The sequence below is a fragment of the Ambystoma mexicanum genome, chromosome 6p (assembly GCF_040938575.1).
Source record: "Ambystoma mexicanum isolate Mex_15411 chromosome 6p, UKY_AmexF1_1, whole genome shotgun sequence".
Lineage (NCBI taxonomy): Eukaryota > Metazoa > Chordata > Amphibia > Caudata > Ambystomatidae > Ambystoma > Ambystoma mexicanum.
The window spans coordinates 549,959,310-549,981,811 of record NC_090935.1 but is presented as its reverse complement, the minus strand read 5'-3'; the positions used below and the strand labels follow the sequence as shown (position 1 = coordinate 549,981,811).

At 48.8% G+C, this 22,502-nt stretch overlaps 1 protein-coding gene across 1 annotated transcript in view; it reads right to left on the bottom strand.

The window, feature by feature from the left end:
* The window catches only part of PPWD1 (peptidylprolyl isomerase domain and WD repeat containing 1), a 537,697-nt gene that overhangs the window by 47,393 nt on the left and 467,802 nt on the right, over positions 1–22,502 (bottom strand). The window contains exon 10 of the mRNA XM_069627352.1: positions 165–347. Within this exon, the coding sequence (XP_069483453.1) occupies positions 165–347 (183 nt within the window). The remainder of the gene's footprint in view (positions 1–164; positions 348–22,502) is intronic.

Genomic DNA, 22,502 nt, shown 5'->3' with positions numbered 1-22,502 from the left:
TTACTAAAAGTTGGGGCTCTGTGTTCCAAGTGTGAGTCTTCTAAAGTCCTACCTAAGGTGGACTTCTGTAAAACTCCAACAGCTGATGAAAACAAAACTTTAAACAGTATATCTTTCTTAGAAGATAGTTAACTTAAATAGAACTATTAACACTTTGTACTCACTGTTGGTACCACTGTTAAGAAGAACTGCGAGCCATTTGAGTTTGGTCCTGCATTGGCCATACTGAGTGTATAGGGCCGATCATGTCGTAGTGTTGAATGAAATTCATCTTCAAATTCTCCTCCCCAAATGCTTTCTCCACCCATTCCAGTTCCCGATGGATCTCCAGTTTGCACCATAAAACCCTAAGTACAAAATACAATAATGAAAGAAAACTGCATTTTGATTTTGCAATACCAGTGGGATTTCATATAAGATAAAAACAAGCTACTACAGACTATAAACGCCACAGGTCAAAGTGGGTTTCGAGGGTCACAGAAACATTGTGTCTCATTACAGTACAGGCAAGTACCCTTCACTTTTTTCCCAGTAAACCCCTTTCTCCAAAACCACGGTGTCCCTTTGCTTTTGAATTCCTTTTACAATATTTCATTAAAAATACACATCTGCATTTATTTTTATTGGTATTTATTTGAACAACTGGGATGTCCATTTCGATCTGCAATGACCTACAGGACATTTACAGATGGCGAGCGGAGGTATTCCGCAGAAGGAGGCCTGTAAAATAGCACAAATATGAAAACAAGTGGTGATATATATATACTTTACTTGGACATAGGGCGTGTACCTCGAGGACTGCGTATTATGACAATGACCTCCTTCGAGGATCAAGATCCTCTCATGCTTCAAGAATGGGGGGAAGCAAGTAAGGGCTGTTCTGCCCATTTTCTCACTATTCTGGTTAAATATGCTAAATATGATCGAGCAATGGCTCTCAAAGAACTGGATCAAAGGGAAACTGAACTTAAGCTAGTTCCCAGTACAGAGGAGGGCAAACCATTGCGCACAAAAATTAATGAGGCCCTGATCATATATGAAGATGATATTAAACAGTGCAAACATCGCAAGTTCATAAGAGACAAAATCGAGTATGAGACCGGAAGGATATTTACTTTTGCCAAACGTTTTGACTCTTTACGGAAAAATCCCGCCATCAAACCTGTACTTACCGCTTCTGGTGATCTTGGCAGATGTTTCAGCTTCCGAAACTGTCGAGCCAGTGGCTAACCTTAATTTTTTAGACGAGATGCGATATCTTTGCCAGGACGGGAAAAATCAAAACGTGGCAGAGGTCAAAGCAAACCAAGAGGCAAGGGACAGAAATCCCAAAAAGGACTCGCCGAGGCCGGAGTGGGAAACGGCTCAGGCGCAAATCAGGAGAGCAGATCAACGCGCTCTGGAGCCAAAAAATAACCACCGATACCATGAAGCTGCGTCAAATCATCAATCTGTCCTCTCATATACTTACCAAACCTCAAACCTCTGTCCTTTCACTTGGTCTTATCTTTTGTCCTACTAAGGCCTTTGATTATGTTCAAGCACGTCTGGACCTTGACAAATTCTTTCGCAAGATAAAACTGAAGAAATTCTTTAGTATCAATCCCAAGGTCCCTAAGCCTTCTGTCCCTCGGACTGGCTGTACTGATCTTCAAATCTCGGAGATTCCAGCACTTATGAATCTGGCTAGCCTTGAAGATTCACAGTTTGATTCCACCAATGCTGATTTCACAGATTTCGACATCAACCCCAACTGGGATATACGTACGAGAGTTAAGAACAAATCTAAATTCAATCCCCAGTTTCCCTTGGGTGGCTGCCTGGAAGCTTTCTACGATCTGTGTCAGTGACCTCAGAAAATTACGTACAAGTACGGACAAAGGCAAATATAATCTTACTGCTTCACAACTCAAGGCCATAGGCGAACTTCAACAACTGCCCAACATTGTTATCAAGCAGGCTGATAAGGGGTCGAACATTGTGTTTCAAGACCGAGTCCATTATGTTGCTGAGGCCAACCGTCAACAAAGGGACCGGCTGTGCTATACCAAACTAGCCAAGAATCCTTTCCTTGATATTCAATTGGAACTGAGTGTTCTTTGTACCAAGTGGGTTGATATTGGACTCTTAGAAGAGGACTTTGTCAAATTTCTTGTTCCCTCTTGTTATACTGTTCCCACCATTTACTTTTTACCTAAAACACATAAATCTCTCATCCACCCTCCCGTGAGACCTATTGTCACCTTATGTGGTTCCCTTCTTGAACACTTGGCCCAATTTATTGATGAGACTGTTTTCTTTTGTTTCTGTTTTACCTTCTTATTTGCAGGACACAAGGGACTTTTTACAACATATTAATGACACCCCCTGGGAAGAGGGTCTTCTTTTGGCTACCCTTGATGTTGTTTCTCTTTATACATCTATTGACCATCAAGTAGGAATACACGCCTGTCAATTCTTTATGGAGACACGCTCATTGAATTATCATGGACATAGTTTGATGATCCTGGAGATGTTGCTTTTTTGTCTCACTAACAATGTTTTCTTGTTCGATGGTGCCTATTACCGGCAAGTTAGGGGAACTGCTATGGGTAGTACCTTTGCCCCATCATATGCGAATTTAACAATGGGGTGGTGGGAGGCTACATTTCTATGCGATTTGCTTGCATCCAGCTTCTCTACTCAAATCGTTGCATGGTGGCATTACATTGACGATGTCTTTGTTATTTGGAAGGGCAGCGAAATTGATTGGCAGTTGTTTGTGAGAAGTATTAACACCAATGTGACCAATTTACGCTTTACAGAATGTCACAGCACCACCGAGGTGATTTACCTTGATGTGGTAGTAACTTTAGACACATCTGGCTTCCACACTGTCTTGCATAAGAAACCCTCAAATACCGGTTTACCACTGCATGCTACTAGTTGCCATCCAGTACCATGTAAAAGAAGTATTCCGTACGGTGAATTTATCCGTTACCGCAGGAAGGAACAAGTTACTTACCTGTAACTGTTGTTCTCCAGCATGGGTCTGGCATGGATTCACATGCTCATGAATATTCCCCGTCGTCAGGCTGGGAATTCTCGGTAAAGAAAAATCAGTATCAGTTTTGTTTCTGATCTGTCTTTCGTAGTAGTAACCAATCACTGATCTCTGCATCATACTGACCACAGCCAATGACTGCCCTCTCCCTAAGCCCCGCCTCTGGCAGCCATCTTCAGATTTGGTAGCACGTGAAGTGGCAGTATGACCAAGTGAAGAGCCGCAGAGGGGTAGGCGGGAGGGTTCGCATGTGAATCCATGCCAGACCCATGCTGGAGAACAACAGTTACAGGTAAGTAACTTGTTCCTTTCTCCAGCATGGGGTCTGGCATGGATTCACATGCTCATGAATATAAGAATAAATAGCAGTACACACATGCACAACCACGGGGGGTGGCAAAAGGCTCAACATTAAGCAATACAAAAAACTCAACATTAAGCATCTCTTACCTCCTCACCAGGCTCACCTTAAGCGAACAGGTTGCGCAGCACTGCTTGGCCGACCCTGGACTCCTCCCTGGAATCCCGATCGACGCAGTCGAATCTCGTGAGGGTGTGCGTCGACCGCCACGTAGCCGCCCTGCAGATGTCCAGCAGGGGCACACCAGATAAGAACGCCGTAGTAGCAGCGATCGCTCTGGTCGAATGGGCTCTCGGACGGCCTGGCAGCGGTCAGTTAGCCAACCGGTGGCAGTGCATGATGCAGCCGGAGAGCCATCTGGAAATAGAAGACTTCGAAAGAGCCTTCCCTTGATTCACAGGTCCAAAGTTCACGAACAGCTGTGATGTCCTCCGGAAACTCTTTGTGCGGTCCACGTAGAACTTCAGCGCTCTAGCCACAACCAGCGAGTGCAAAGTCCTCTCGGCCGGCAACGAAGGAGACGGGAAGAAAACAGGTAACACCAGAGGCTCGTTAAGATGGAAGTCCGACGGCACCTTGGGCATAAAGGAGGGGTGCGTCCTAAGCACCACCCTCGAGGCATGGAAAGTCAAGTACGGTGCTTTGCAGGATAGGGCCTGGATCTCTCCCACTCGTCGTGCGGAGGTAATGGCCACCAGGAATGCAGTCTTCCACGACACAAACTTCATCGGTGCGGAGTGCATCGGCTCGAATGGGGGCCCCATGAGCCTGGTCAGCACCACGTTAAGTTCCCACGCCGGGGCCTTCACCGGCGGGAACGACCGGAACAGTCCTTTCATAAACTATTTTACCTGTCGATAGGACCACAGGGACATCCGTCCTGTGGTTCTGGTATATCTGGAGATCGCCGCCAGATGAATCTTAATGGAGGCATGGGCTAGCCCAGCCTTTGCCAGCGATAGCAGGTACGGCAGCACTTGAGGGGCCGCAATCCGTAGGGGGTTGATATTCTGTGCTCGGCACCAGATAGAGAACCTCTTCCACTTATGACCGTAGCATTTGAGAGTCGAGGACGCCCTGGCCTTTGCAAGAACCTCTCTGCAATCGGCCGGTATATCGTAGCCTCCAAACTCTAGCGCTGCAGGAGCCAAGCCTGCAGGTTCAGCGACGCCGGGTCGTGGTGGAAGATGGAGAGAAGGTCCGCGTCCGCCGACAGCTTGATGGGAGAGGACGTTGACAAGTCCAGAAGGTCCGGGAACCAGATCTGCCTCGGCCACGCCGGTGCGACGAGGATCATCCTGCACCGGGACCTCTTGAGCTGGTTGATGAGTTGAAGCAGCAACGGTAACGGAGGGAACGCATACAGGTATAGGCCGTCCCAGGGGAACGAGAACGCATCGCCCATGCTTCTCGGCTGGGGTAACCTGCTGGCGAACCTCTTGCACTTCGAGTTCGTCGCTGTTGCGAACAGGTCGATTTGGGGTTTGCCCCATCGTCGGAAGAGTTGATCCACCTGATCCTGGCGCAGTTCCCACTCGTGACACGCGCGCAGCTCCCTGCTGAGCGAGTCGGCGATGGCGTTTCTTTCTCCTGCCAGGTGGAAGGGAACCAGGAACATCCCCTAGGCGACCGCCCAGTACCACAGATCCTGTGCCTCCTTGGATAGGGCTGGGGATCTGGTGCCTCCCGGCTTCCGTATGTAAAACATTGTCGTGGTGTTGTCCGTGAAGATCCGCACCACCTTGCCCTTGAGCGACGGGAGGAACGATTTGAGAGCCCAAAACACGGCTCGGAGTTCCAGGACGTTGATGTGCAGGAGCCTCTCCTCCGGGAGCCAGAGGCCTCTTGCGTGGAGATCTCCGGTGTGGGCGCCCCAACCTTCCAGGGAGGCGTCCGTCGTCACCGTCTCCTGGTACGCCGGCGTCTGAAAGTCCTTGCCCGCCGTGAGGTGCGCTTGAATGCCCCACCACTGAATCGCCCGCCGGAACACCTCGTTGAGGGGGACCCTGTCTTCGAAGGTGCCCGTTGCCTGCCTCCAACGGGCGTCGAGAAATTCTTGAAGAGGGCGCATCCGTAGTCTGCAGAGGCGCACCAGGTAGATGCAAGAGGACATCATCCCCAGGAGGGACTTGATGGACCTCACCCTGGCCACGTCCGTGGCTAGCAGGCGCTGCACTTTGCCTAGAATGGTCTTTGTCCGTTCTTCCGACAGTGCCGCCAGGCGCCTCACTGTATCGAGCTTCGCTCCCAGAAACAGGGCCACCTGCGACGGCACCAGGTGGGACTTTGGGTAGTTTATGGCGAATCCCAGGTCTGTGAGTAGCTGGACGGTCCTCGCAGTGTGTTCGACGGCGAGTTCCCTCGTCCTCGAGCGGATGAGCCAGTCATCCAGGTAGGGGTAGACGTGAATCCCCTGCAGGCGCAGCCGCGCCGCCACAGGTGCTAGGCACTTGGTAAAGACCCTGGGGGCCGACTTCAATCCGAACGGCAGTGCTCTGAATTGGTAGTGGTGTCCCTGGACGACGAACCTGAGGAACTTTCGGTGACTTTTGAGGATGGGAACGTGGAAGTATGCATCCTCCAGGTCCAACGACGATAGAAAGTCGCCTTCCACCAGCTGTCCCAGTACGTGCTGGAGGGTGACCATCCTGAACTTATGTGACCTGATGTATTTGTTCAAACGATGAAGGTCCAGGATGGGGCGCCAGCCGCGCGTCTTCTTCCTGACGAGGAAGTACCTTGAGTACACCCCGGAGCCTCTTCGGGACAAGCTCGATGGCGCCTTTCCTGAGCATCGCCCGTACTTCCAACAGCAGTTGCGGGACGTGATTTTCCTTCCTGGCCACAGGTGGAACATGAGGGCACTTCTTCAGGAATTCGATAGAGTGTCCTCTTGCCAGGGTATCCAGCACCCAACGGTCGGTGGAGATGGACTTCCACACGCCGACGAAATTCGTCAGCCGGCCTCCCACCGGGGTGCTTCGGTGGGGGCCCGAGACCACGGCCGGTTCAGTCCTGCTTGGAGGTGGTGGCCTTGCCGCCCTGGCCACCTTGCCGACGGCGGCGAGGCGCTCCCTGCTTGCCACGACCCCTGTAGGCCTCCTGAGACGAGGAGCGTGCCGCCTGGCGGTAGGACGAGCCACCGCTGGATCCCTTGGAGGCACCCTGTCTGCCTCCGGAGCTCCGAAAGGGCCGTTGTTGCTGAAGGGCTCCTAGGGCGCGGGCCGTCTCCGTGTCCGTCATATTTGGCTTGGAGGGATTCGTCCACCTCCTTCCCGAACAAGTTGCTGCCATCAAACGGTATGTCCAACACCCTGGTCTGGACGTCCTGACGGAAGTCGGTCGCCCGGAGCCAACCCCGTCGTCTTAGGCAAACACTGTTGCCCAGCTGGCGGAACCCGGTATCGGCAATATCAGTTGCCACCGTTATGGCATTGTCAGACGCCACCTCGTCTTCTTGAAGTATTTCCAGGGCCTCGGACCTCTTGTCGTCCGGTAGGAAGTCCAATATGGGGGCCAGCTTAAACCAGAGCTCCCTGTCGTAACGGGCACGATCGCCAGGGCGTTGGCCGCTTTGATCGTCGTCGTCGCCGATGAAATGACCCGCCGCCCCATGGCGTCCAACTTCTTTCCCTCGCCGTCCGGCGGGGAATTCAACGTCGAGGCTCCTGACCCCACCGCTTTCTTCTTCGCCGCCGCAACGACCGAGTCTGGCGTTGGCTGGTCCCTGAGGCACAGGGGAGCAGTTTCAGGGACCCGGTACTTCTTCTCGTACCAGTCCCGTTTGGCTGGCGCCGTGGAGGGGTTCTTGAGAACCGACAGGCCCTCCTCCCAGATGTCATCGATTAGAGGCACCGCAATGACAGTCTTCCTCTTGGCCTCCCGGCGCTGATAGAGGAAACCTTCCTTTTTCTGCTCCTCCGGGCAGAGCTGGAACAATTCGGACTCCCCGGCGATCATGGCGTGGAATGAGCCAATCTCGTCGGGCGGCGAGGCCCGTGCGACGGGAGACCCGTTCCGTCGTCGTCGCCCTCAGAACCCGTCATCGAGCCCATCGCACCGTCATCTCCCGACTCGTGGGAGGATGAGGAGGGAACTGTAGGCCTTACGGGGGCGAGTGGAGGAGAGGGTTGGGTCCTCCGTCGTTTGTTCTGAGGACTTCCCGACAGGCCAGGTTGCGGGTCCTCCGGCCTGGGCCGTGGGAATCTCGTCCTTATCTCAGAGCATAAGGACTCGATCGCAGACAAAATGGCCGCCGAGCCATCCTGAGGCCTAGGTTCCGGCTGCGCCGGAAGGGAAGGCTGCTCTTCCTCGCCATCGTCGTCTTCCTCGGTTATCTCCCCAGGATCTTCCTTACGGGATCGAACCTTCTCGAATTGGACTTTGAGGTTCCTCACGGCCTCGGTCAGTTCCTCCTCCGAGGCTGACTCTGAGCTCGAGGAGGCTACCGTGCCCCCCCTCGCTTCTTCCATCATGGTGGCCATGACAATGGGCTGAAAAGAGGATTCCCTCCTTGGCGGCAGGGAAACTCTAGTCCCGGAGGCAGTCTCCGCTGGCGGGGTCTCTTCCGGCTTGGCCAGAGTCGCTGCGATCGTCTCGATAGAGGCCTTTGCCTGCTGGGTAGGGGCCTTCACCACCTTAGGTGCGTCCCGGGCCTTCTCCTTAGGGGGAGGGGCGACGCCTCGCTCCCCCTCTTCCGAGATCGGACGGGGCTTCTCCCGAAGCTTACCCGGGGTCTCGGACTTCCTCTTCCCCGAACCGCTGGCTCGTGGTTGACGGTGCCGGGGAAGGCGCGCCCTGCCTGGCGACCAAAGAGCCCGACCTTCCGGCGCTCCCGGAGCCAGCGGACTCGCGGCTCTTGGCCTGGTGTTGGGCCCCCGTCGCCGGGGCGCCCGCACAGGACTTAGAAGCCCGCTCGGACCCTTTCTTCTTCTTCTCACCCGTTGAGCCCTTCTCCAACCAGCTGGCAAGACGGGATCGACGGTCCCTCATGGTCCGCTCCGACAAGTTCTTGCAGAACTGGCAGTCCTTCTCTACATGAGTCTTGTCCCCATGAAGACAGAGGCATTGCGAATGTTCGTCTTCCTTAAACACATTCTGCAGCCCGCATCCAGGGCAGCTGCGAAACAGCTTGGGTCCGGGTGACGAACTCGCGTCCTGGGCCATCTCGAAGTAGGCAGCGAATCTTCTGGAATCCTCCAAGAAGTTGATTCGACGAAATCTTCACCCTTGAGGGGCGTAGGAAAATCCCGTAAAAGGTAGCCGTTAACGGGAGTAGAAACGGTGGAGCTTGAGGCTCGATTAACCGAAAAAATGTGAAAATTCACCCGAAAAAGCGCGAAACACGCAGTAAAAGCTCGAGAGCTAAGCACGAGGACCCCCAACACTTGAATGTGCAGTAAAAATCTGAAGATGGCTGCCAGAGGCGGGGCTTAGGTAGAGGGCAGTCATTGGCTGCGGTCAGTATGACGCAGAGATCAGTGATTGGTTACTACTACGAAAGACAGATCAGAAACGAAACTGATACTGATTTTTCTTTACCGAGGATTCCCAGCCTGACGACAGGGAATATTCATGAGCATTTGAATCCATGCCAGACCCCATGCTGGAGAATTGTACTGATTTGGCATCTTTTGACCACCATTGTGCCCGCATGGCTACTGATTTTTTGCAACAAGGCTATAGGAAACGTATCATCGAAATGGCCTATATCAAAGCCCGAGGACTTTGTAGGGACAAACTATTGTATGGCACCAAAACGAATAAGACCTCAGCAGATGATGAACCTAGATTCATTGTCTCTTTCGACAATGCCTCCCACAATGTCCGCAGGATCATTGAACGACACTGGCACGTGTTGATCCTGGATAAAGATTTATGCCCTTTACTCTCTAAACGCCCCACCATTACGTACAAGAGAGTACCTTCGCTCAGAGACAAGCTTGTTTCCAGTTTTTTGTCTCCTAGTGTTTCCAGTCCTTACTTTTCAAATTGGCTGGCGGTCTCCCCCATCGGTTTTACTAAATGTGCCAAATGTAAAGCATGCGCCCATGCCATCTCTTGTAAATCCTTTTTGCATCCGGTCACCAAAGGCAATCAAATCATTAATTATTCCATTAACTGCAACACTACTTTTGTTGTCTATGTCCTCTCGTATCCATGTAAGAAGTGGTACGTGGGGAGCACTACCTGTAAGCTCAAGCTCAGAATTCTCCAGCATCTCAGGGCCATTAAAAACTTAGATCCCGCGTACCCCATGGCCAAACACTTTCAGCAGGAGCATGAGAATGATTTAAATTTGCTTACGTTCTTTGCAGTTGCTCATATTCCCATTCATCCTAGGGGTGGAGACCACGTCCTAAAATTGAGACAACTGGAAACACGTTTCATCTTGGACCTTGATACCAAGTTTCCCAATGGACATAACCTTGATGAGGAGCTCTACACATTATTGGGGACTTAAATTTGGATGCTATGGTTGTTTGTGTCATCTCTCCTTTTGCAGTTGCTTTTTGATTTCTCTGGCCTAGGTTTTCTTTGTTGTTAGTTAATTTTTTCTCCTAATATATTATATCCTTGGCCTGTTTGTACTATTCAAACACCTTATTTCATCGGTGTTTTAGTTTTCAGACTGTTTATGTTCAACTATTTTATTTTTGCTGTAGCACAACCTTTTGGGACTTGAGCTCTTTGTTGTTCTTGTTTATTTTCCTTCATCTTCTTTTTCTTGTCTATGTAGCTCTGCCTTCCTTGTGTATGTAGTCTTGTAGTTGATTATGGTTTTTGAGTTCTGCACTAGTATTAACTACCACCTTTAATATTGGTTAATAGTAGTTAATCCTTATTTTCATAGCCCATGTTAGATCTATGATCTTTTGGCAAAAAAATGTTTTTACATCATCTCCTCTTAACTGGTTAGCCATGGACTTGTCATTTTATGTGTGGTCATTGCTGTCATTCTGGCTCCTGCATAATTGCATAATATCGAGGTTGCTAGATCCTCTGTTTTTTAATGATGCTGATATCTCGCATTTTCGGCTACCATTGATTCCGGCATCCAGGCCCGGCATACTTGCACAGTATTATGCTGCTATGCATGTGCACTTTATTTCATCTTTTAATGGGGCCTGATTGCTATATTATACATTTTTATCTTTCAACCTTCGCATTTGTGCTCCATTATGCTGTTACAAATGTGTGCAATTGCCTTTTATTCCATCAGCCAGAATGTTGAAAACTTATTTTTGTATATACACTTTTACTGTGACCATGGCTCTGCATTTTTGCACATTACCTTGCTGCTATTATTGCCTGTGTATGCACTTTGCATTATTTGCACTTCTATTTGCTGCTATAATTGCTTGTATATGCACTTTATCTCCAGTTCACTGGTATTAGAATTCAACACCTTTTTTACGGAGGACCAAGATTTATGCTATTCATTTTCTCGTGTGGCTATTTAATATATTTTGCTTCCACTCGGAATTACTTTTCTCTACTTATACTGCTCAACTACTTTTGTTGGCATTGGAATTGCAGTGTTGCCTGACATGGAATGCGCACATTAGAGCCTTCATCATTTTGCTGTTGCTATGACCCTGCTTGCAGTACACTCATTAGTATATGTGCTGTTTGGCTCCAGGTATTTCATTCTGGCATTTTCATTCCATCATGGCCGCTGCTCTTTCCATCTGCCTAGGCACCTTTCTGAGTTCCATAGACATAGTTAAAGGACTATATCTGTAACAACTATTAAGGTGCTTTAGTCCCTTGTTTCCTCACGTGACCAAGCACTCAGTTGAGTGTGAAACGCGTTGTGTGCGGGCCGTGCTTACGGGTGTCCTGCCTCTGTTTTTGCTGCTGTTCCAGCCATACTTTGTATTTTTTGTTTATTTTAAACAATTCCTTTGTGCAACACTCAAAAAAAAATTTGTGACCGTTTCAGTGTTGTGCGCAGTGCTATTTTGTGTGGAAATTGGACATTTCCATTGTTCAAATTGACTGCGGCGAGTGCGGTTCATTTTCATTATATATATATATATATATATATATATATATATATATATATATATATATATATATATATATATATATATATATATATATATATATATATATATATATATATATATATATATATATATATAATGCATTACTCACCGTAATCATATTTCTGATGCTTGTATCTGCTTAGATTCACATGCTGTGCATAGGCCGACATCTAGTGGAAGCTGCAGAGTATTATAGTTTTTGTTTTCGAAACTCGAAAAAGGGACGTCGACGGGGAGTGCCAGTAATACTATCCCCAGTGTGACGTCCACTCTACCCATGATCCCAAACGCGTCGAGGTCCCTCAGATTTTTATTTTTCTGACATGAGGTATAGCGCGAGTACAGTTGTATCCAAGCAGATACGTATTAGACAAGCTCAAAAGCATCCATGCGCCTTCTCTCCGAGGGGAGGAAGGGTGGGTCGCATGTGAATCTAAGCAGATACAGGAAACAAATACGATTACGGTGAGTAATGTATCCCTTCTGAGGCTTGTGGAATGTGTTTAGATCACATGCTGTGCATAGATTAGCGAGCAGTGGAAGATGTGGGATGTGAGAAGGTTCATGAGCGAATAGATGTTTTAGATGTTTTAGAACCGCTTATCCCACTTGTGTATCTGTCTTGGAATGAGTGTCAATGCAGTAGTGCTGAGTGAAAGTATGTATAGAGCTCCATGTAGCTGCTTTGCAAATACTGTCTAAGGGGACATTGGCAATCAAATCCAGAGTGGCTCCAGTACTTCCTGTGGAGTGCACCCTTGGCGTATAAAGCAGTGTTTTATTCGCTAGGGAATAGCACAGTTGGATACATCCGACTATCCACCTAGAGATGGCATTTTTAGAGATGCGATCTCCTTCTCTGCCTGGCACTATGGAGACAAACAGTTGATCTGTCTTTCTTAGCGTTCTGGTCTTGTCTACGTAGTAGATGACAACCCTCCTCAAATCTAGTGTGTGGAGATTTACCTCAGCAGAGCTTTTAGGTTGCTGGAAGAAAGCCGGTAGCTCAATAGACTGGTTTACATGGAATTTTGAAATTAGTTTAGGTGAGAACCTAGGGCGAGTGCGTAAAACCAGTTTGCCCTTATGTATACTAAAGAAAGGATCCTGCAATGACAGCGTTTGGATTTCACTGACCCTTCTTATGGAAGTGATGGCTACTAAGAAGGCAGTTTTATTAGTCAGGTGTTTGAGACTAGACTTGTGCATAGGCTCAAAGGGAGGTCCCATGAGCTTGGAGAGCACCACATTAAGGTCCCAACCTGGCGGTGGGTTAGAAATTGGAGGGTGGAGTCTCTTTACCCCTTCCATAAATGCTTTGACTACTGGTACCTTCCACCATGAGACCTTGTTATGGGAAGTGGTGTAGGCTGACAAAGCCGCCAGGTGTACCTTTAGCGAGTTAAATACTAACCCTGCATCCAGTAAGTGGAGCAGATAGGTTAGAATATTAGAAGGAGTACAATCAATAGGGTTGATTTGCTTATTCGGACACCAAATTAATTGTTTCCATTTATCATAGTAACAGTGCCTCGAGTTCGGTTTCCTTGATTCTTTCAAGATATCCATACATCTCTGTGGTAGATTGAGATGTCCGAATTCTGACTTCAGGAGCCATGCTGCCAAGTTCATAGAGTGTGGTTGTGGGTGCACTGTTAATCCTCTATGCTGGGTGAGTAGGTTGTACTGGCACGGGAGTTTGACGGGTTCGCACATCGCCAATCTGCGCAGATGTGGATACTACGGCTGTCTTGCCCACATAGGAGCAACAAGGATCAGCGCCATCGGTTCCTTGGTTAACGTGTTCACTGCCTTCCTCATGAGAGGAGTCGGGGGGAGGTGGGGGCGGGGAGCGTAAGCAAATGTCCCTTACCAGTTCATCCATAGGGCGTTCCCCTTGGAGCCTGGCTGGGGGAACCTGGACGCGAAGTCTGGGCATTGGCAATTTTCGCTTGTGGCGAATAGGTTAGTTCGAAAACCCAATTGAGAGAATAGGTGTTCTACGACTTCTTCATTTAGACGCCACTCGTGTTCCTCTGGTAGGGGAACTCTGCTCAATGAGTCTGCTACAAGGTTGAGTTCCCCTGGAACATGTTGTGAGGACAGGAACATTTTACGTCTGAGTGCCCATTTCCAGATTTTTTGTGCAAGTCTGGATAGATTTGGAGATTGCGTACTGTTAGGCAGAATCATATGCAGTTCCCTTGGGGAACACTGCAAAAAGATTAAGACTACAAGAGCAGCAGTAAACCCAATTGGTAGCAGTCTGCACCACTCAGATTTACCTGGTAGCTGTGGCTGAGCAGTCAGACTTCCCTCAAGAAGAGTTAGACAGTATGCAGAGTATACACAATAGGGCCAAAACACAGTAGAGCAAACAAACACTGACCAGAGCGTTGTATAAAAAGTATATAGTTATTTATTTAAAACACACTTTAGGCAATACACTAGCACTCTCAATGAAAAGTAAGTTAAAACACAGTCAGGTAAGTATACACACCTCCCTGGATAACTATCAGACAAGTCAGGGTTAAAGCACAACTATTTGTTAAGACAGTAGTGAGCGCTTAACCTAGATGGCACTCCAATAGTTCAGGTTAAAAAGGGACAGAAAAGACAGAGCATAAAATAAAACAGTTCCCAAGAGTTCAGAGCAAGGGGAGAAAGGCAAGTTATACTGTAGGGCCAAAGTTCATAGGCCAGGCCCACTTTAAATGGAGCAAAGCGAAATGTGCCCAGGATCACACAGTTTAAAGTGCACTGAAAGTCTTGCAGAGTGTTCAAAAGAGGTTGGGGTGATTCAAAAAGATATAGTTAGAAGGCCTAGAGCCAACCCAGTTTAGAAGCCAAGGATTTAAGGGTCACCTTTAGCAATCTGTAGAAAGGGAGGTCAGGCAGGACACAGTACCTTAAAGAGAAAGGAAGCTCCAGCGGGGGCAGTTGTTTCTGGCAGTGGTTGAGGTTCGTGGTTCCGACCAGGGGAAGAGAAGATCTCGTCGAGGAGGACACGTGGAGTCGTTGCACTGCACAGGGATGAAACCTGCCACAGAGTTCCCGATTAAAAAGTGCGATCCTTTTATTCGCGGTCAAAAGTGGTGAGCTTGGCTATCTGGCCGTCCTGGTGCTTGGCACGGGCGATTCGACCAAGTGACGTCTTTAGAAGTGAAAAAGGGTGATCTGGTTGGTCCTACCAGCTCAAAGGGAGAAGACTCTCCAGCAGAAGATCTTCTCTTGTCGTTGGAAGAGTGGTGAGTTTGTTGCAGCATGGCTTCACCGGTGGTGTCGTCGGTTGCAGGTGGCTCAGCTTCTTCCCTCTTTGGATTTGTAGGTCGTGAGGCGACTTCTGAAGTTCCAGTCCCAAAGGCCCTGCTTTTATGCAGAAAAAACCCCATTCATCAGCCTAGCTGTCAATCACACATGCTAAGTGGTGAGCCGAGCGGCTCACCACTGGGCCAATCAGAGTAGAGTGCGACTTGGGTTGCTAAGGCAACGCAGTCCAGGATGCCAATTCCCCCCTCCACCCTTCTTGTTAAACCCAGACAGAGTGGCACCATTTGGAGGGCCTCTGTGGAGAAGCCCGCCAAAATAGTGGAACAAAGGGCTCGACCTTGGTCAGAGTTAGAGTCGGACACAAACGCCATTTTAGAATCGAGTTTTGGCAAAAAGACCCAACCGGTGATTTAATATTAAATAAATAAACCGGCGGTATCTTTAACATTGCACCAAAAAGTGGTGCGTTAAAAATCAATGGGAAAATCCCATAGAGAATATTCTGGTGGAATATTTCGCGTGGTAACCACTGCCACCAACCAGAAACTCGACGAGGGGGGACGGTACAGTGCCCACTGGAAAACAGCCCCAGGGGCAATCAAATTACCTCTTACCAGTACTTCCACAATATGATGGTTTGTACTGGTTCTGTTCACAATTTTGGACTAGTAAAGCCAATGGTGACTTTACATGCCCTGGGAGACAGTAGTAAGTCCCAGGGTACGGAGTCTATGTTTGGGGGTCACTGTGACACCCCTGTGGTACTGCACTGAGGGTGCTGTGTACCAGACACAGAAAAACATATGATACCCTATGGAGTAAAAAGAAACCCCATAGCCCATAAGCACATAACAAGTCAAAGACATACCTCAAATCATGTCTAAGAGTGGGAGTAAAAAGAATCTCACTCTCAGCAGGAGAAAAAAACAAACCCCAAAAATCCAGCAAAGCTGCTGGGGGACTCACTAGGTTTGGGAAATTAGCCTTATAAGAGAATTCCCCCTAATACGTACCCCTCTGTTTGTTGATATAAAACATTGCTGTGGTGCTGTCCGTCAGGATCTGCACCGACAGGTCTGTCAAATGGGGTTGGAACGCCAAGTTCCAGCACATTGATGTGGTTCTGAGCTGCAGTGTAAAACCACAGACCCTGAGCTGTGTGATGAAGGTAGTGAGCCCCCCATCCTGCCAGTGAGGCATCTGTTGTGACCACTGCTTTTATCTGTGGGTCGTAGAAGGGTTTCCCCATAGTCAGGTTTTCTCTTGTCCACCAGTGAAGGTTTTGTACCAGTGTTGGCGAAACAACCACTAGATCATCCCACTGAATGCTTGCCTGAGACCACCGTTTCATCAACCACTCCTGTATGGGACGCATGCGCAAGCGCGCGTGAGGAACCAGGTATATGCAAGATGCCATCATGCCAATCAAACACATTGCTTTGCGTACCCTTATCTGGCGACCGGCCTGATAATGTGGTATTTGCAGTAACAAATTATTTATGCTCTCCTCTGAGGGAAAGACCAATCCTTCCTCTGTGTTTAGAGTAGCTCCTAGGAACTGTTTGGAAGTGCTTGGCACTAGGGTTGATTTTTACTCGTTGATTGAGAAGCCCAATTGGAAGAGGAGGTTGATAGTTGTCTGGATGTTTTATCTGCAAATCAGAGGTGATTCCCCTGTTATGAGCCAGTCTTCCAAGTAAGGGTACACTGGGATTGCCTCCCTGCGCAGGTGCGCTGCCACCACCGCCAGTACCTTGGTGAATACCCTTGGAGCTGAGGCTATTCCGAAGGGCAGCACCTTGAATTGGTAGCGCTGGGAACATTTGAATATGAAAATAGGCATTTTTCATATCCAGTGTTGCCATGTAATCTGCCCTTTTTTAGAAGCAGGATTACCTCTCGTAGCGTAGTCATGCAGAACTTTTGTGGCTTGACATACTTGTTCGCAAGCCTCAAATCTAATACTGGGCGCATAGTTAGATCTTTTTTTGGCACAAGGAAGTAAGTTGAATACATTCCTTCATGTACCTGGTTGGCTGGTACCACTTATATGGCGTCCTTTAATAGAATCGCTGTTATCTCTTCTAGAAGGATCCGCTGATGTTCCTGATGTGGACCTTGTGTCTCGGGGGTGATCGCGAGGACGTTGAAGTAGTTCTATGTAGTAGCCCCCTGCTACCGTGGACAGCACCCATCTGTCCGAGGTGATAACCTCCCATGCATGGGTGAAGTTGGATATGCGTCCTCCTACTGTAGATGCATGGGACGGTACCTGGCGCGAAATGTCACTTGCTCTGAGGTGGGGTGCCACCTCGAGCTGGGCACCTGCCCCAACCTCTACGTTGTCCTCGTGGATAGCCCTGAAAGGTTTGCCCTTGGTTGTATGCCGATCCCCCTCAGAGTTTTGGCCCCGAAAGTAGCGAAAATTGCTGTTATCTCTTTGGCCTGTGAGTTTGTTTGTGAGCTGACGTAAAGATTTGAGAGTGTCATACTCATCTTTTGCTGTCTTAAGTGCGTCTTCTACAGCTTTGACGAAGAGCACATCATGTTCCACCAGCATATTAATTAAGGTGGCTTGAGTTTCTGGCCTGAAGCCTGATTGGCAAAGCCATGCATATCTTTTTATAATAGTGCCTTCTGCGCCAAGTCTCCCTGCATTGTCAGCCGCGTCACATTTTGACTTGAGGCGACAAGTAGAGACAGCTCTTCCGTCTGTTGCCACCTGACCTAATTGAGATTTAAGTGGCTCAGGTGCGGATGAGAGTAGCGTGGAAACCTCCGTCAAACTTATGGCAGTTGTAACTTGCCAAAAGTGTGGCATTATTCGCAATTCTAGACTGGTAGGCTGCAGAAGAGGCTACTTTCCTGCCCATTGCATACATTTTCTTGCTCTCCTTATCCGGAGGAGCTTCGGAGGAAGCAAGTGGTGGGCATGCTCTTTCGTGTGGTGGTAACCACCAAAGAATCTGGTTTTAACGGGCCTGAGGGTGCAGGCCTGAATAGTTTTTCAACACGCGGGTTAACGGCCCATGAGAGATTTGGTGCCTCCAAAGAAGGTTGGATTCTGCGTTGCACAGATTGTAGCAGTGCGATAAACTGCCCTACTGTCTTTTTGTCTCCCAACAAATGCTCAGCAAAGTCTCCGTCTTCCTGTACCTCCTGTGTGTCAATGCGGAAATGTTCTGCAGCTTGGTTAGGACTTCGTTGAAGAGGGGCTGATTGTCTACCAGGGAATCTACCACTGGAGGGTCCTGATTAATAGGAGAATCGATGGTATACATGTTCGTCTCCTGGTCTGGGTCTTCATCGTCCCCATAATAAAGTTTGTCTGTGTCCTCATCAATAAGTAGAGGGTCAGATGTTTCCACAAAAGAAAGATCATCCTGGTCTTCTTGATCTATTTCAGGGTCATATAGATCTATAATTCTGCCCTGTGTGGGTACATCAGAACGAGCCCTCTTGGTAGGGGGTTGAGCGAGAGAGGGTGGAGAGCCAGAAGGGGCTGAGGTGGGAGGGGTGGTTTGAAAGCTTTGAAGGTAATCTGTTTTTTTTTTTTAAAGAAAGCTGCCATGAAGGTCATTCTTCACATGACTGTCGATATCCTGCGAAGACCAATTCTTTGAACTTGGGATTACAGTCTCGGGAATACCCATGTCCTCATTAGTAGGAGGTATACGTCTTGGCCTAGAGTCTTTAGTTTTCTCTATGGGCTTGGATAAAATGCCCTTTTGTGAAGACCTGTCCTTAGAAGGGTTCTTGTCCCTATGAGGTGTGTTAGAGGATTTCTTATGGTGTTTCTGCCCACCCTGGGTCCCAGAAGAGTATGTAACCGTTTTTCTGGGGCCTGACGTTTTACTAGATGAAGAACGTCGAACTTCGAGTGTGGGGGCCGAGGTTTCGTCCGCTGACGAATGACCTTCGGAAGGTGTGTAAGTTTTGCGTGTGACACCTTTGCAGTCTTTCGGCATCTTAGCCCTGTCGTGTGGCGACCTCGAACGAGATTGCCCAGGGGACTGGCACTCGGTGGACCGCTCACGGTGTGTCGAACATGGTCGAGTATTAGACTCATCTGTCAAATGTCGACTGGGCTTGTGTGTTTTGTGGTGTGTGCTTTTGAAGCGCTTCCGCCGCCAGTGTATTCCCCACAACATGGCTGCCAGCCTGTCCTACGGGGTTGGGGGCTTGCGCTTGGGTAGCTGAAACTACTCTGGTGCCCTCGCCGCCCGAGATTGCAGCCTCGCTGCCATCGCTGAAGGCCCCTACTACCTCCATGGCCTCGAGTTGCCTGGCGTAGGGCGCCCAGCACTTAGTGGAACGGTCCTTCAATGTCTTAGGCTTGAAGAGCCTGCACACTCAACAAGACCTTTCGACGTGGACTCTCGGGAGACACAAGTTGCAAACTAAATGTTTGTCCACCCAGGGGAATTTACGGTTGCACTTAGGGCAAAACTTAAATGGAGTGTTTTCCATAATTCTGGGTAAAGGAGATGGCAGCTGGGCGAACAAAGTGTAGGAAGGGGAGAATATACATTCTAAAATGGCCTAGCAATGGCCTCCCACCTCTCTCCCTACTGTCTGGGCCGTGCGGTACATCGCAATGATCTCCGATGGCAGTATTCTTTCTCTTTCCTCAGCGTGGTGTTACGGCAGTCCAAGAAAGGATAGAAAAAAAAACTATCATAATTTAACATACTCAATGGCTTATCGCCGAAAGGAACTCGCTATACGCGCCCGTCTAGTATGGCAGGAAAAAAAAAATCTGAGGGACCTCGTGTACAGTCGACGTCACACTAGGGATAGTATTACTGGAACGCCCTGTTGACGTCCCTTTTCGAGTTTCGAAAACAACAACTAATACTCGGCAGCTTCCACTAGATGTCGGCCTTCGCACAGCATGTGATCTAAGCAGATTACACAAGAAATATATATGGGATACATTACTCACCGTAATCGTATTTCTGATGCTTGTATCTGCTTAGATTCACATGCTGTGCATAGGCCGACATCTAGTGGAAGCTGCGGAGTATTAGAGTTTGTTTTTCGAAAATCGAAAAAGGGCGTCGACACAGGGCGTGCCAGTAATACTATCCCTAGTGTGACGTCCACTGTACCCATGATCCCTCACGCGTCTAGGATCCCCAGATTGTGTTTTTCCTGACATGAGGTAGCATGAGGAGTAGCGTGAGTACAGATAGTCCAAGCAGATAGACAGAAAGGTAAGAACTACAAGCAACCATGCGCCTTCTCTCGGAGGGGAGGAAGGGTGGGTCGCATGTGAATCTAAGCAGATACAAGCATCAGAAATACGATTACGGTGAGTAATGTATCCCTTCTGAGGCTTGTGGAATCTGCTTAGATCACATGCTGTGCATAGATTAGCGAGCAGGAGGTGGGATGTGAGAAGGGTCATGAGCAAACAGGTGTCTTGGAACCGCTTGTCCCACTTGTGTATCTGTCTTGGAATGAGTGTCAATGCAGTAATGCTGAGTAAAAGTGTGAATAGAGCTCCAAGTAGCTGCTTTGCAAATGGTGTCGAGGGGAACATTTGCAATGAAAGCCAGAGTGGCCCCAATGCCTCTAGTAGAGTGGGCCCTTGGTGTAAACGGCAGAGTCTTTTTAGAAAGAGAGTAACACAGCTGTATACAGTTGATAATCCACTTAGAGATAGCGCCCTTAGAGACGCGATCCCCCTCTCTGCCTGTAGCTACGGAGACAAACAGTTGATCTGTTTTCCTTAGCGGTCTGGTTTTATTTACATAGTATAAGACCGCCCTACGCACATCTAGGGTGTGTAGTTTCACCTCAGCCGAGCTTTGTGGGTTTTGGAAGAAAGCCGGAAGCTCGATGGACTGGTTTACATGGAACTTGGATATGAATTTTGGTGAGAACCTAGGGTGTGTGCGTAAAACCAGTTTGTCCTTGTGGATAGTAAAGAAAGGATCTTGCACTGACAGAGCCTGAATTTCACTGACCCTTCTTATGGAGGTAATGGCTACTAAGAAGGCCGTTTTATAAGTCAGGTGTTTGAGACTACTTTTATGCATGGGTTCGAAGGGGGGCCCCATGAGCTTAGCTAGCACCACGTTGAGGTCCCATCCTGGCGGTGGGTTCGAAATAGGAGGGTGAAGTCTCTTTACTCCTTCCATGAAGGCTTTAACCACTGGTACTTTCCACCACGAGACCCTGTTATGGGATGTGGTGTAAGCCGAGAGGGCTGCCAGGTGTACTTTCAGAGAGTTAAAAACCAACCCTGCATTCAGCAGGTGGAGCATGTATGTTACAACGTTGGAAGGAGTGCAATCAACCGGGTTGATTTGTTTATTCTGGCACCAGATAACGAATCTTTTCCACTTGTCAAAGTAACAGTGTCTTGTATTTGGTTTCCTGGACTCTTTTAGAATGTCCATACACCTCTGTGGTAATTTGAGATGTCCAAACTCTATGACTTCAGGAGCCATGCTGCTAGGTTCATAGAGTTGGGTTCCTGATGCAGTGTTTGACCTTGTTGCTGGGACAGAAGGTTGTACCAGGCTGGGAGTCTGATGGGCTCGCACACCGCCATCCTGCGTAGGTGTGGAAACCATGGTTGTCTCGCCCACATGGGAGCAACTAGGATGAGCGTCATCGATTCCTTGTTCATCTTGTTGACCACCTTCCTGATAACAGGTGTTGGTGGAAAAGCGTAAGCAAACATCCCTGACCAGTTCATCCACAGGGCGTTCCCCTGGGAGTCTGGCTGGGGGAACCTGGATGCAAATCCTGGGCACTGTCTGTTTTTGCTTGTGGCGAATAGGTCTATGGTGGGGAAACCCCACTGAGAGAAGATCTCTTCTACGATTTCTCTGTGTAGACACCATTCGAGTTCCTCTGGGAGGGGATCTCTGCTCAAAACGTCGCCAGAGAATTGAGATCCCCTGGAACATGTTGAGATAACAGGAAGATCTTCCGTCTGAGTGCCCATATCCAAATTTTCTGGGCAAGCTTGGACAGATTTGGCGAACGAGTCCCTCCTTGCCTGTTTAGGTAAAACATGGCTGTAGTGCTGTCCGTCCGGATCTGCACTGACAGATTCAGCAGGTAGGGCTCGAACGCTTGAAGCGCTCTGAATACTGCCAGAAGCTCTAGCAGGTTGATGTGGTTCTTGGCCACTGAGGGAGACCAGAGACCCTGAGCTGTGTGGTGGAGGTGGAGAGCTCCCCACCCTGTCAGGCATGCATCGGTTGTGACTACCGCTTGTACCTCGGGATTGTAAAAGGGTTTCCCCTTGGACAGATTTTCTCTTGTCCGCCAGTGAAGGCTTAGTACAAGTGTTGGCGAAACGACCACCAGATCGTCCCACTGACCACTTGCCTGAGACCACTGTTGCGCCAACCATTCTTGCATGGGACGCATGCGCAGGCGCTTGGGGGACCAGGTAAATACATGACACCATCATACCCAGCAAATGCATTGCTTTGCGTACCGTTATCTGGCGACCGGCCTGATATTGCGGAATTTGCAGCAGTATATTCCGAATTCTTTCCTCTGATGGAAAGGTCAACCCCTCTTGCGTGTCTAGGATAGCTCCTAGGAACTGTTTGGAGGTGCTTGGCACCAGACTTTACTTCTTCTAGTTTATTGAGAAGCCTAATTTGAAGAGGAGGTCGATCGTCCTTTGAATGTTTGTTCTGCAAATTACTGGGGTCTCCCCCATGATGAGCCAGACGTCCAGGTAAGGGTACACCGGGATTGCCTCCCTGCGTAGGTGTGCTGCCAGTACCTTGGTGAATACCCTTGG